Here is a 12709-nt window from a genome sequence, read left to right as displayed (position 1 = left end):
GTTGCAGGGCTCGCGTGTCTGAGTGGCTTGTTCAGACATGTCACTCTGCTCTGACCTCCTCGCCTTGCTTTTATCTCACTCTTGCCCTGATGTACTTCCTGTAGTAGAACGAAACCGTAACCTTGCACCTGTCTTCTGGTCTGCGCTGGTGTTATGTGCTGGGGATGCCTCGGTGTGTATTTAGTTTGGGCTTTGTTGGCGGAATGAGATCGCCTCCCCTTCCATTCGGTTGGTAACTGACACATGAAATCCGTGATCCATTGTTCACATGGAACTGCTTGTGTACATTAATATACGTCAAGCTACATCAGGCTGATCCTTCTCCGATGTACCCTCTGCACAACCTATTCGCAGGTGGACTCTCCATTTTTCACATGTGCAGCCTTTAGCCCAGAAAGTCTACTTGGCAGGGTTCTTGGTAATTCCTCGGCACGGGTGAAAGGGATCCCTTCATCTAGCCCGTTCAGAGGGTACACTGGGTGGCAGCAGTCAGGGTTAATCTCCACTAAGGACGTCGGTGCATTACCTAATTCACTGATATAAGTTATGCTCATTGTCTACAGTATTTCCGCTAAGGCTTTTCCAATTATATCTAGTTGAATTACCCAGTACTTTCCACTGCTGTTATTGACCTCAGCTGAATCAGGATTCGGTGACAAGTTTGTCTTTATCCTAATGGTGGTGTCTTTGGCCTTCACTGAACATTTCCCTGAAATTACTGTCTACTGTATGTTACGCGATTTTATTACAGTACTTACCTTTGGGTGTGCTAAGCTGGTCTCTAAAAACTTGTATTTTTCCTACTGTTTAACTTACTTCACCGTTAAGTGGTTCACAGTTATGAAGTAGCCTGGAATATGTTCAGGGGTTTACTCCTACCTCGAGGGGTGGAGGAGGGGCCAGTCTATTTTGACAAACCAGGGGTAGCGTAATAAGGTGGCGTGTCCTGTTCTCTTTCTACCTCCTCTGTCTCTGGTATGAACCTTCTCCCAACTCTTTACGATAAGTCAATCGGTATTGGATTTTCAAGTTTAGGAATAAAAAAATCCTTGACAATTCAACGAGTCTCATTACTGTAAACGACTCGGTTGCCTTTTACCTCCGGCCTCAACGCCCCTTTATTTTCAGTCTAATAGATGAGCTGACTGTCATGTACGAAATGGTTACAGTCAGTGTTTTCTTTCACTGACGGTCCTCTGTTTCGGCCGTATTTTACTCTTTCTTGGTTGTTCTTGGTCGCCTGCTTGTGTTAGGTTGCTTTTAGGGAATAACATGCAAGTCAGTTCTGTGGTTCCTGAAATCATCAAACAGGAGCCTTTATTCTCAAATGTTCTCATTTTGCATCACGGGTGTTGTACAGATAATTCTCCTGATGCTGTTAAACCTTTATTTCAGCTAAACATTTTAAACTAATAAAGATGTTTTTGCTCTCCGATCTGCCCGTTCTAATGGTGAATAATTTACTGATAATATTAATATTACGTATCACGTCTGGTGGGGCATGTAAATAGCATACTTACTTGCAAACCTTTTTTCTATTGCGAACTTGGCGGAGGATAGCGTAGCCCATTATTCTGTTCTGCTTGTCGTCTAAGAATCCCCTGAGACCGTAGGGTGGCTCCCCGTTGTACCACCTCTGTGCCCGCAGCTCCTCCAGCATCACCTTCTTCACCCACCGCCAGTAGTCATCCGTCGTCTTCACCTAAACCACCACACGTTGGACATCAGAGAGAATATACATTATTCCTGTGCATTGCATTGTCAATAATGTCTTAGTTCGTAACAACTGGGTCGCATCATCTACACGTTAACAATCCATTACATAATTATATACAAATACCAAGTTGTTCGCTCTTAGCAATATATCAGAGTTTGAGACATGAAATACTCTTAATCTTGACTTATAACAATAAATTAAAACAATTTATGTGTGCTTAAGGCTTAAAACTTAATACTCATGAATTAAAGCTACCGTACTGACGCTTTTCAATTATTTCCACGACAATTCTCGCAACTGTTCGCAAAAACGTCGTTCTTCTACTTGATGTTCTTAAGTCTTATCATTACGCAGCCTCCCTTTGGTTAACACCAAGAAATGCTTTCTGGATGCGCACCGTCGTATCCCAGGCAGAGGTAAGGTATGAAACTGCTTCACGCTCACCTTGTTTTATCAACTTCTTAAATAAATCCAATCTATGGTGAACCTGTTTTATCACGTTAACTCATACCGCGTGCGTGAACGAAATACTGTATCAAATATGAACGTATTACGTTCTACATTCTTGTAATCTCCTTTCTTACCACTGAGAATGGAACATTCGGGTGCTTCACAGTAGTACATGTGTAGTTAATTTGAATTTTCTAAAGGGTTTGCGTAAACACAGATGAACCTGAAGCTGAGAAAACTGTAGTGATCACTGTAGTTATTAATATCCTCTTCACTCCAGTTGTTTCTCTCATTCCACACCTACACATATGATATCTACCTCAAATTGGTCGAAATTTTCATTAAATCTGTGCCTATTTCCCGTAACCAAAGTGTAGAATAAGAATACCGGTAACGGATCGACATTCCCTCTGTAACAATTCTGTGTTACCAGCAACATATTACTGTTGTCTTTTGTTACAGGTTATCACTCAAGGTGGAGAGATGGCAGTTTTAGACCTAGTTAAAGCGAACAGAGTATAGAACACGTACTTTTTTCTGATAGTCCCAGATGCGGTCGCCCTGCTTGATGAACGCATTCCTGAAGTTGTTGACCATGAGGAAGGCTGAGTAGTCTTTGTTGCCGTCCGTGATGACCACCAACATGGCGAGGAAGAGCAGGTACGCCAACACACCTCGCAGCACCACCATCATCTCCCTCTCCTTCACCAGCTGTCGACCCAGCTCCTTCAGCAGAGAAGTGTCCTTATTGCCAGGGACGGCGTGAACCTTCCTCTGGCACCCGGGGTCCAGTGGCTCTGTGGCGAGATTTAGAGACAAACACACCATCAAATCCCTGTGGTAACGGGCCGTGACTCTGTGGTGAGATTCACAAACATACGGTCCGTTCCCTCTGCTTACTGTGTTGGCTCTGTGGCAAGAATCACAAACAATTACTCGATTTCCTCTGGTAACTGTGAGTGGCTCTGTGGCATGATACAAAGATAAACATATCCTCAATTTTCTCCGGTAAATGTGAGTGGATCTGTGGTGAGATGCACAAGAATACAATGAATTCATTCTTGTTATTATGAAAGTTTTTGCATGAATGACAAGGGGAGATAAGTGCATCTCCTTATGTCTCTTGTATCTGCTAATGAGAGAGAAAAAAAGAAACTTTCTTGGAAGGAATATTATTTTTTTATTTTTTTATAGGAAACTGCAGAGCCTTCCCAAGGCTTGTTTCTCTTAAACAAAGCGAGAGGAAAGCTACAGTCGGCCATGTTTCTTTTCTTTCCCTCCAGGAAACAGTATTTCCCGTGTCTGTTTTTTCTGCACAAGCAAATCTGAGCTTCAACGAATTTAAAACTGCATCTTTTCCTTGGTAATAGTGTTTATCCTTTGACTTCTGATACATACAGTGTTTACATCCACGAACGCTGGAAGCCTGATGGCGTTTTCTTAGACCAGCGACCACTTTTTCTTTTCCTTTTTTTTGTCTATCATTAAAAAATTTATTTTTATGACAAGGAACGCTACTCTCTGTCTTCGAAAAAGTGACCAAACAGGCTATTTCTGGCCACTAGTTCTAATTCAGTAATTTCACAGCCTTTCATTTCAGCCCAGTCAACTTTGATTAAGCCCAGTCAGGTCAGTTTAGGTTTATTTAGGTTCAGTTAGGTCGTCAGAGTCATTTAAGTCACTCAAAGTCCACTCAGACCTTTCACGTTCATTCCGGCCCAGTCGTGTTATTATTATTTTTTTTTCCAGTTCACATCACTCCAGGTCCAGCCACACTCTTGACGCCGAATTCCATCCATTCAGGTCAGCTCCAGTCCATTCAGGTCAGTGAAGGACAATTTAGGTCATCTTAAGTCAGATCAAGTCCAGTTAGAGCAGTTCAGCTTAAAAATCTCCGTTCCTCCACCCAGCTCATATTTCCTTTTTATAACTCATATCTCCTCATCGTCAGTCACTACCTGTTCTTCTCATATTGCTCAGTTTTGTTCTTATTTCATAATGCTGTCCAATTCAATCAAGCATTTTAACATTTTGCACCTTCTGTCACCGCAACTTACCTACTAAATGTCTCTCTTCACCATGAGTCGTAGAAGGAGCATCGTTTATGTGCCGGGGTCATGAACATAGAGCTGCCATGGGACTGTCGGCGAAGTTTGACTAGTGATAATGCAAACAACGGATCCACAATCATCCATCTTACAGTAACAGTAGGCTCTAAAGCATGACTCAGAAAAAAAAATCACCTGTAAATAACTCAGAAATCACTTTGAAGGTCAGGGGAACCGGCCGGATGTACCTACGCTCATGCAGACACAGATCAGATAATACCTCGAATACCTCTTGTAAATAATGTACATCATCACATAGCAGACTATGTCACATTTCTGGCATTCACACAACTGTGACAACAACATTTTTCAAGTACTGGACATATGTGTACGACTCAAATCAGTTGTCTGTCTATATGCTTTAGTTCTGATCAGTCTGGGCTGATCATGAGTAGTCCAACAACTAAAGCAAAACAGCACCTTATCCAACCGATTATTTGTTGAAAAATGTGTTATTTTTTCAAATTTCTCGTTTTTTTAAAATTAAAAACTACCGTTATAATGATCATATTTTCCCTATTAAAATCCTGCTTGTTCAATAATTTCTACCTTACAAAAGCAGTCCTGCTCTTCACATTCCGTACCTTTCTCTTGCATTAACATCTGTCTCCACTCACATCTTCCTTTTCCCCATTTCTTGCCTGACTGTTTCCTGCTGCAACACAACATCACTCACCAATGTGCTGCCACTCCTCGTCCTGCTCCAACTCCGGCAGTACTTCGTCAAAGTCCACGTCGTCAGCATCAACTCGGGACGCTGTTGACTTCTTGCAGCAAGTGGCATTAATTACTGCTGCCAGTACAACCTAGAGACAAAAGATGAGATTGCTTCCTTCAGCCCGAGTGCGTCTTTTTAATTTTCTTCTCTGCTGCTGCCCGGTTATTCAACTTAGGAAAGTATAAAGGCGATGAATGCGATATCTAAACATCCAAGTCTGAAAAAAAAAAAGTCTCAAATTTAGTAATACCGTCTGGTAGCAGCAAGAATACGTCTTTTGGCTGAAGGGGTTAACATGTTGTATCCCTGTCACGAGAGCACATGCCTAGTCTAAATGAGGTGATCTGAGTATAGAAACAAGTCCTGTTAACATTCTCATTCAGACTACTGAGTGACAGACTAAGAGTATTCACCAAATGCCTTGGGCGTGATGGTGAGTCCCGGTGTTTGATGGTAATGCCAGTAACAGCATGTGGCAAATTCTGAGAAAGTGTTATTAGAATGATGCTTGTGTCAGGTTGTGTTAGGTCACTTGTCTGCATTGTGACAGCAGCTAAGGGTGAAACAAGCACCTGGAGTGAGTTTGTATGGGCTAGGGTTGTTTGTGTGTGTCGGGGTTGGGTTGGTGAGAGTACGGGAGTGGGTGAGAGGAAGAGATATCAGTTGGTGCTTGCGTGGGTCCATGGTGGCCATTGTGGTGGGGAATATAGCGCTCAGTGTCTTATGCATGGTAGACTTAGAACTGCTTTTGTGTAAGCATGCCCGTATATTATGTGAAGATATCTGTATACACTGAAGTAAGGAAGTTTGAATTAGGGAACTGGGCTGAGGGATGTCCAAGGAGAGTGTCTGAATAGAATGAAGTGATGGTAAAGAAACGGAATCGGCTGGGGTAAGAGTTCGGGAACCGAGCATGAGCGGCGAGTGGAAATGGGGCACACATATTACCAGTAAAGAGCGCTCTTTGAGAGCGTGACGAGCGAGCGAGCGCCATGTTATCACAATTCTCCTCTGACATATTTCTTCATGATGGCAGCCAAACAATGAAAAATATACTGGAACGAAAGACATTATCTCACATTCACCCACACTGACTCAGAAACACACACACACACACACACACACACACACACACACACACACACACACACACACACACACACGTCAAAGTGAAAGTGATAATACAGATCAAGGTTTGTTTGAGCAACATAGGTTCCAACAGTACACGAGTGCTTTTGTAAAGAGAGGCCCCGTAGCATTTATCACATGCGCAATGCTAAATTCTACAACCTCTGGTGCCAACCTGCCGTGTCGATAAAACTGAAACAATAAATACTTGGCTATTGGCGAGATGATCAATGCCAGAAATAGGCTATTTTCCCTTGGTGATTTCACCGTTTAAACATGGCAAAAACGATAATGTAAAATTATAAGAAGAATCTCCGATACTTAATTGCTAGAGCTGATGCCAAATAACAAAGTGTTATGACAAAAAATCTTTTTAAATTTTATTTTGTAACTGAGGCGCTCACCGACTGGAACCGAACACTCCCTTGGAAAGCTCGAGATTCCAAGTGGTTCCTATACCTTTATGGGTGAGCTTTTAGTTGATAACAAAATTTATTGAATGAATGTATCACACACAGAAATAATTTCAACTCTACTTCACATAGAAGTAAAGTTATTAGCTTCTGCTTATTGTGATGGTCTGGTCAGGTTGGGCCGGGCCGGGTCAGGCCGGGCCGCTCATTTCCAAATTGAACTGAGAGTAAACATTGCTTGCTAGCTTGTAAATACCATGGATGGGGTAATTATTGGGATGAAAGTTAGGCTGTACGAAATATCGACTACTGACAGTTTCTAGTGTGTTCATACGTGAGTTCTCACCTAGCAAACTTAGCTGTCGTGGGCTAGGCCTAATAAGAACACGGCTTTCTCGGTCTGACACAGAGAGATGTCAACAACGACACCCTATAGTTCTAACAGGGTGATACTGTGCTGGATTCTGCTGCACCTATGACTGTTTTACCTTCACTGCATTTTTTTTGTACTAGGAAAACGCTCATCTCCTGTGAGCACCATATTTACGTGGGGCTCACTATTTCCCTTCCCCACAGTTAGAAGATAATTGACTCTTTAAAATATTTTCCCAGGTGTGATTGATGTAAAAGGAGGGTGAGGTGATGGAAAAAAAATCTTCCATCAAGAGACAACTGCGGCAGCAGTCATATTCCTGCAACTAGATGGAAAGAGGATGGGGATGGGATAACGAAGGTGCGAGTGGATGACAAGTTAAGGAGGCTGGACACATGGTATGAGTACTGGGGTATTGCAGGAGAGGTAGGAACGTGCGAAGCCGAGAGGTGAGAGAAAACAGATTGCCAGAATCAGGTGATTGAAAAAAAGAGAAGTCCGACGTGCGGGCTGCGTATTTCTTGTATACACTTTATTGCATGTAGTTTGGGGGGGGGGGGAGAGGGCCAGGGATTAGGGGCAGAGGTTGGGCTGACTCCTTGGCTGGACGGGTGCAGGTGGGCACGCCAGTGACCTGGACTGATATTTTTGACTTCCCCTGGACTATGCTCGCTCGTGTGTGGTGTTTGGTGGAGGCTGCCAGTCCAGTTTGGTTCCCCTGATTGTCATTATGGCCGGTGGGTCCGGCTGACCTTTCACCAAACACAACACCAATAAAGTAAGGAAAACTTGCTTTACTATATATTACTAATCCAGCCTTACCATAAGCGGCTCCACGACGAGGAGAGAGACGAAAAAGGTGATGATGTAGGACGACAACCATCGACTCGTTTTCTCAGCTCCGAACTGAAGAGCGAAGGCCCACACGAAGAAGATGGAGACAGCGATGGAGGCCAGCACCATCAGCCAGGCTAGCAGGCGGCACCACCACGGCAGCACCAGGGGTCGAGGCTTGCTGCACCACACACATGCACAGAAATGATAGAATCAATTTCCGGATATCGCACGTATGAAGTTAACAGGAATGGAGCTATATGTACAATTCACTTAAACGTATCTTATCAACCTTCTTAACACCACCGTCATAACCCTATTTCCCGCTAATACAAGGGGTGGGAAGGGTTCAGATCAGGAAAACACAAAAGCAGGACGACAAACAGTGTCCAGTGTAGGACGGCATGCACCCATTTAACTGTTATACAAACATTCGAGGCTCTTGACTGCATATCAGTGGCCTAATGACACACACACTAATGAAGTTTACAATGCCTGCGGGATAGAGATAATTCCGGTGACTTAAAAAAAGGGGAGCAACCCTTGTCACGTGCGTCTCCATACTTACTTCATCCATCAGTTGTATAATTCACCATTTGTTTTACTTCTTCCTTTATTCACACCGTCATAATATCCATCAACCTTCTTGGCTGTTTACGCCTTCTCTTGCCCTCAGACTCTCTCTCTCTCTCTCTCTGGAGAGAGGTGCCTTCTCACAGTGGCACTGACAGAGCTGCGCAGTCCTGCTACCTGGTTATGCAAACGCCCCTCAGTTCTCTCTATATCCCCAGAAAGGGAGACTGTGGACTGCAGGAGACGGGCAACTTCAGCCTGCAATCTGCTGGGTTCACATTTCAGATGAACCTGGGGTTACATCAACAACGTAAATTGCATCATCATCATCAGCAGCAGCACAACAGCAACAATTACTACTAGTACTACCATCCTATTTGTATGCATGCATCAGCAGCAGCAGCACAACAACAATTACTACTAGTACTACCATCCTATTTGTATGCATTCTCTCGATGGGACCCTATTATGCATGCAGGCTTTCTTCTGTCCTTTGATATACAGACTGACATTACTCCACATGTTTCACGAATTTCTGTATTTCACTTATCCAGCCTCCACAACCTACACGTGTTTACTGCTCTCCCTTCCACCATGCCCGCTTCGCTCCCAATTCACACCTTCCACGTTGTTAGTAGCCATCCACCCACTACCTTTCCTAACCATGACAACTAAGTATATGACGTGACAACTTACATGTTGATAGTCTTGTTGCTGCTCTCACACTTAATCTTGATACTTTCTTCAGGTGGGAGCCCTGCTTCCTCTACTGTAATGCATACAGGTAATATTAAATACGGTAACATACATATTCAATCGCTTCACTATAATAGGAAGAGTTTCTTTCTGGAAGGCATAATCGTCTGGCTCCTATTTATATGTGCCGCAAACAGTTTTCCTTGAATGGTATTTTACATATGCCAATCACATTTTTTGCCTTTTACAACTAAACACACATTCTGCGAGCTTTTTTTTTTTTTTTTTTTTTGGCTGAGCAAAGTAGTGATGCAATAGAATAATTACTCTGTGCAACTTATTGTTGCGCAGCCTCAAGTATGAATTCAGTTATTAATGAATAACTATAATAAACGATTTAGTTGTGCTATAATGTCTTTTATACTTAATCGTACAGTATATAAACCAACAATGATTTAATACTATTTGGCTAACATGATTTTGCAAAATCGTCGTCTTGGAAGTTATTAATTACTGAAACCAAGTGGACACAGGCGAAAAACAAAAAATAAAAAAAGAGAACTGCATTCGCCTATATGGTGTGCCAGAAACATAAAAGCATAGAAGAGAATGATGATAAGATGGATGACTGCGACATAACGAACAACTGAAAAGAAATTTAAATCAAGAAGATGAGTTCAAGAAACAAATGACCACAGGGAAAATAATGGAAGGTGAGAAAAAGTGCGATGTAACACGAGTATTTTTTCTGGCAAATTTCCTTAGCAACTCGATCTTGACAGCGACTTTTTCCGTGTTTGTTACCCTCTCCCGGCGACTGCGACTGCAAAGGCCTCCCCACCCCCCCTTTATTTTTTTTTTTTACAGATGAACAGATGAAGGAAAAACAAATAAAAAGGTCCAAGCGGCTGACTACAGATGTCCTCCATTCATTTTAAAAAATCTATAACGGTTGGACTTGAGCTGCTGTGGGTTGAAGTTTGGGACGACTCTATTCTGAGGAAGCGAATTCCAAAGAAGAGGTCGGAAGATTAAGAAAACTGGGTTACCAGTGAAATCTTGCTAAAAAAAAAGAAAAAAAAAAAGAAGAACGACTGCGTGGCACCGTTTTTAACCCTATTCAATCCAAGGACGTGTTTCTGACGTTATTTTTGCTATCTACCGACGAGTTTATTCCACTTTGGATAGCACAATAGTAGTGACGCGGATAGTAAGTCCATCTCTAACCCCTGCAATTCAAAGTCTCTCCAAAGATGAACATAATCGTCTGGCAAGAATTAAATAAAAAACTGGTCATGGTAGCGAAGGTGTAAAGAAGTACAAACTCACACTGTTGCTGCTGCTGCGTCTGCCTGGCCGTGACCGCCCTGGATATCTTGGCGACTCGGGGCCCAGCGCGGCGGAAGAGGAAGATGGCTGCCTGCACCACCGGGTACACCACCAGCAGGAACAACAGAGCCGCCTCCCCCTGCACAGGTCGGCATATGTTCAGGTGAGAGAGAGAGTTAGACAGGTGAGAGGGGAAGTGAGACAGGGCAAGAATTTAGACGGGTGTGAGGAAGTTAGATAGGTGAGAGAGGAAATGAGACAGATGAGAGGCCGGACAAGTGAAAGAGAAAGTTAGGCAGGTGAGATGGGAAGCTAAACACACGAGAGAGGAAGTTAGCCAGGCGAGAGAGGAAGTGAGACAGGTGAGAGAGGCAGCTAGACAGGTGAGAGGCAGTTAGACAGGTAAGAAAGGAAGTTAGACAGGTGAGAGGAAGCTAGAAAGGTGAGAGAGGAAGTTAGACAGGTGAAAGAGGAAGTTTGACAGGTGAGAGAGGAAGCTAGACAGGTGAAAGAGGAAGTTAGACAGGTGAGAGTGGAAGCTAGACAGGCAAGAGAGGAAGCTAGACAGGTGAGAGAGGAAGTGAGACTGGTGAGAGAGGCAGCTAGACAGGTGAGAGGCAGTTAGACAGGTAAGAGGCAGTTAGACAGGTAAGAAAGGAAGTTAGACAGGTGAGAGGAAGTTAGACAGGTAAGAGAGGAAGTGAGATAGGTGAGAGAGGAAGTTACACAGGTGTGAGAGGAAGTTAGGTGAGAATTAAGTTAGACAGGTGAGAGAGGAAGTAATATAGGTGAAAGAGAAAGTGAGACAGGTAAGAGAGAAAGTTAGAAGGGGTGAGAGGAAGTGATACAGGGCAATATTAAGGTAGACAGGAGACATAGGAAGTTAGACAGGTGAGACAGGAAGTTAGACAGGTGAGAGAGAACAACAGAAAGGTGGGAGAGGAAGTCAGCCAGGTGGATGAGACAGCTACATAAGTGGGGGAAAAAAAGGAGAAAGGTGAATGAGGCAGTTAGATACGTTAATAAAAAAAAAAAAGAAAGAGAAGAGTGAGAGGAAGCCAGCCAGGTGAAACAGGAAGCTTAACAAAAGGGAGGAAGTGCATGCAGGGTAAATAGAGGACATCCGACACAGCAAGCACCCATACGTAACACAGCATACACAGCAGCAAGCAGCCATCACATCAGCATACGCCAGTCAGCATGAAAGGCAGTTGTGATATACGTATAGGAATGCAGTTTTCTATAGAGGGCAACAAATAACGATACATTAATAGTAGGCTATAATTATATACTTCACAGATTCTCTCTCTCTCTCTCTCTCCCTCTCTCTCTCCTTGAACTGAAAAGGTCACAGCAGGAACGTGACTAAAGAACTGTAAGATCATGGACGTTGATTGCTGTTAAAAAAAAAAAAATGGTAGGATTCCAAGGCACAGATTAGTGTAGCGAGCTCAGAACACACACACACACACACACACACACACACACACACACACACACACACACACACACACACACACACACACACACACACACACACACACACACACACACACACACACACACACACTTCACTATTTGTCAGTCTGTATCTGTCTGTCTGTCTGTATGTATGCATTACTTCTTTCTGTCTGTATGTCTGACTGTCTATCTGTCTGTCTCCGACACACACACACACACACACACACACACACACACACACACACACACACACACACGTTCTCAGTCAGTGGCTCAGTCACACTCAGGCATGATCCAGCAATAACACCCTCTCCTCTCCCCTCCCGCCTCATCGCTGACATCACCACCACGTGAGTCACATGACATAGGACGTTGCAGGAAGGACGTGGAAAGGTGACTTACAAAACACATCTTAGTTACCCGGTTAATATATCGTAAGTCTGTGTTTCTCTTTGGAATTATATCTTTCACAGACCCGTTTAACTCCCTTTAGGACGATGGCGAATTTAACATTAGTCTTGCAGCCACTAGTCAGTTTATTCGGCTTAGCTTTTATATCTCACGGGTTTTCCAGGGGGGAATTTTAAAAACCTGGTGTTAAAGAAAAATGGTTAAGTTTTCAGCCGAGCCTCAGGGGCTAATCAAGGTACTTACTTAACCCTCAAACTTTGGTATGTTTCCCAGTGAAGTGTCAAATCGCCTGACGTTAGCCAATGTAGTTAAGTTGTCAGCTGATGTTTAAAAGTCAAATAAAGGAGGCCTCTCGTAGTGGCACGCTAAGGAACCATCTCCAGCGCATCATTCCTCACCATAATATTGCCATTTTACTCTTGTTACCGCCACACAATTTTATTCAGATTGGGGGAGGTTCTAGTTTGAAGGGGGTAGCAAAAATCACAATTTTCTTCA

At 43.3% G+C, this 12709-nt stretch overlaps 1 protein-coding gene across 1 annotated transcript in view; it reads right to left on the bottom strand.

The window, feature by feature from the left end:
* Positions 1-12709, bottom strand: part of LOC145412163 (uncharacterized) — a 147205-nt gene that overhangs the window by 31465 nt on the left and 103031 nt on the right. The window contains 8 exon segments of the mRNA XM_080282097.1: positions 1521-1702; positions 2699-2964; positions 4952-5081; positions 7730-7918; positions 8292-8297; positions 8347-8386; positions 9041-9083; positions 10340-10478. Coding sequence (XP_080138223.1) covers positions 1521-1702; positions 2699-2964; positions 4952-5081; positions 7730-7918; positions 8292-8297; positions 8347-8386; positions 9041-9083; positions 10340-10478 — 995 coding nt within the window.

Source organism: Coenobita brevimanus, chromosome 92 (assembly GCF_032717465.1).
Source record: "Coenobita brevimanus isolate Jiangsu-jjx chromosome 92, ASM3271746v2, whole genome shotgun sequence".
NCBI classification, from domain to species: Eukaryota; Metazoa; Arthropoda; class Malacostraca; order Decapoda; family Coenobitidae; genus Coenobita; species Coenobita brevimanus.
The sequence above is the reverse complement of the archived record's forward strand: the minus strand, read 5'-3'. Positions and strand labels throughout refer to the sequence as shown.